Consider the following 2,500-nt stretch of genomic DNA (forward strand, 5'->3'; position numbering starts at 1 on the left):
GAGAGGGAGAGGGAGAGGGAGAGGGAGAGGAGAGAGGGAGAGGAGAGAGAGAGAGAGAGAGAGAGGGAGAGAGGGAGAGGGAGAGGGAGAGGGAGAGGGAGAGGGAGAGGAGAGAGAGGGAGAGAGAGAGAGAGAGAGGGAGGTCAAAACAACGGAACAATAAAGAGAGGACTGTCCAGTAACCCGGACACACCTCGTTAAGTTCACTCGTGGACCACTGTTAGTGGGGGTGGACCTTCTGTGTGTGGCTGGGAAGGAAACAGATCTCTGCAGAAGATTAAGCCAGCAGACTGAATCCATTCAGGAACTTTTACTATGAATCTACTCCACTGACTCAACCATCTTAATCCATGTATAAGTTAGGTGTAGATCCATGTATCTACACCTAACTCTTTACTACGACTCAACCTACTAACTAACTATCTATGACTCATCCTACTACTTACTATTATAAAGTACTCTTACTATTACTATAGTAAGTATAGGTAGGAGTACTCTTACTATCATACAGTACTCTTACTATCATGCAGTACTCTTACTATTACTAGAGTAAGTATAGGTAGGAGTACTCTTACTATCATGCAGTACTCTTACTATTACTATTACTAGAGTAGGTAAGAGTACTCTGACTATTTCTATTACTAGAGTAAGATAAGGTAAGAGTACTCTTACTATCATACAGTACTCTTACTATTACTATTACTAGAGTAGGTAAGAGTACTCTGACTATTTCTATTACTAGAGTAAGATAAGGTAAGAGTACTCTTACTATCATACAGTACTCTTACTATTACTATTACTAGAGTAGGTAAGAGTACTCTGACTATTTCTATTACTAGAGTAAGATAAGGTAAGAGTACTCTTTCTATCATACAGTGCCCGTACTATTACTATCAGATTACTAATAGAAGAGTATCTTCCTGTGACCATCTGAGTACGGCCCGTCCCCCGTCCCGCGCCTCACCGGGGTCGGGTCAGGGATGCTCCCACGCCCGAGTCCCTCCTCTCCCGGGCGGTCCCCGTGGAGTCCGAGTCGTTCAGGGAGACTGCGTCCCTCTCCTCCTCCTCGCTGGGGGAGGTCCTCCCCTCGCCCTCGCCCTCGCCCTCGCCCTCGCCCTCGCCCTCCGGCAGCACGCTGCGGCTCCAGTGGTCCACGATCTGCTGCAGGCCGCTGACGTGCTGGATGATGTCGTCCAGGTGGGGGAACAGGTTGTCCTCGCGGTCCAGGTCCAGCAGGTCCCCCGTGCTGGCGTACAGGTGCGACCCGGGCACGTTGTCGTACACGCTGACCCGGCTGCCGCGCGGGGCCGCGGGGCAGCCGGGGGTCCGGGAGAGGGACCGGCCCGCCCAGGGCTCGTCCCGCCCCGCCCCAGGCTTCTTGGCCCGGGTTCGGAGCTCCGGGTCTCGGGCCCCAGCGGCGGGGGCCAGGCTCTCGATGGACAGGGCCTTGGGGAAGGTTCCGGGCTTGTGGTCCTTGGGGATGTGCACCATGAGGTTCTCGTACGAGCGGAACTGGCTCCGTCCGTAGAGGCTGGGCCCGTCGGGCCTCCTGCCCTGGGACGGCAGCTCCATGTCCTCCAGGTACACGCTGCCCCTCTTCCCGGCGGCGCGCCGCGCCTTAGGCTCCGCCTCCTGCAGGTCCGACACGGCGCTGTCCCCGCTGGCGCTCGCCGTCATCCCCGGCGGCCCCCGGCGACGGTTGCCGGGGGAGACGGGCGACGCGCCGACCGCGCACGACCTGAGCGGGGTGGTGGGGTTGCTCTGCGACTGGCCGTGGATGGGCGTGCACTGGAGCACCTGCAGCGCATGTGGCTCCTCCCCCTGGAGGACCGGCGCGCCGATGACCAGCGCGGGCCGGCGCCCGGGGCCCTTCTGCCGGGCCGAGGGGCCCCACGTGCGCATCAGGTCCATGCGTCGCAGGAACTCCTTGGCCTTGCTCTTGCTGCCCTGGCTGTTCCGGCGGCCCTTCGTGGGCAGCGAGTTGTAGTGCGAGAGGTCCCGGGGCGGCTGGTAGCAGGAAGAGATCGCCGCCATGGAGACGGAGTCGGGCATGGCGGAGGCCGAGTCCTCGCTGTGGACGGACGACGCCTCGGCGACGCCCTGCTCGCTGAAGTCCGTCAGGACGCTCTCCGAGCTCACGGTGCTGTGAAGTAGCCCCGCCCCCAGCCTGGCGGGGCTGCCGTCATGGGTGCCGTCCAACAGGAAGTTGATGTCTTGGAGGCGGGACCAGCGGCGGCTGCTCCACTCAAAGGTCCATCTCTTGCTGATGGCCAGCTGGTCGTCTTCGTCGGAGTCATCGGACTGTGGAGGGAGGAGGTGTGTGTCAGTCTCCACTGTGCTCTCTCCCTCAGGACGTCAACACACTATCGTACATTTTGTGTTGTGGAATCACTCCAACGAGCCGAGATGAGTCGGCACACTAGTTTCAAGTCCTTAGACGACGCCAAATTAGGAGATCTTCCTTTAAAAGGACACATCGCAGTTCGCTGAAGGATCCAGA

The 2,500-nt window shown here is 58.3% G+C and overlaps 1 protein-coding gene across 4 annotated transcripts in view; it reads right to left on the bottom strand.

The window, feature by feature from the left end:
* The window catches only part of LOC115547274 (stAR-related lipid transfer protein 13), a 64,361-nt gene that overhangs the window by 10,641 nt on the left and 51,220 nt on the right, over positions 1–2,500 (bottom strand). For all 4 annotated transcript variants that reach the window (XM_030361368.1, XM_030361369.1, XM_030361371.1 and 1 more), the window contains one exon: positions 965–2,301. In XM_030361368.1, the coding sequence (XP_030217228.1) occupies positions 965–2,301 (1,337 nt within the window). The remainder of the gene's footprint in view (positions 1–964; positions 2,302–2,500) is intronic.

This window comes from Gadus morhua, chromosome 7 (assembly GCF_902167405.1).
Source record: "Gadus morhua chromosome 7, gadMor3.0, whole genome shotgun sequence".
NCBI classification, from domain to species: Eukaryota; Metazoa; Chordata; class Actinopteri; order Gadiformes; family Gadidae; genus Gadus; species Gadus morhua.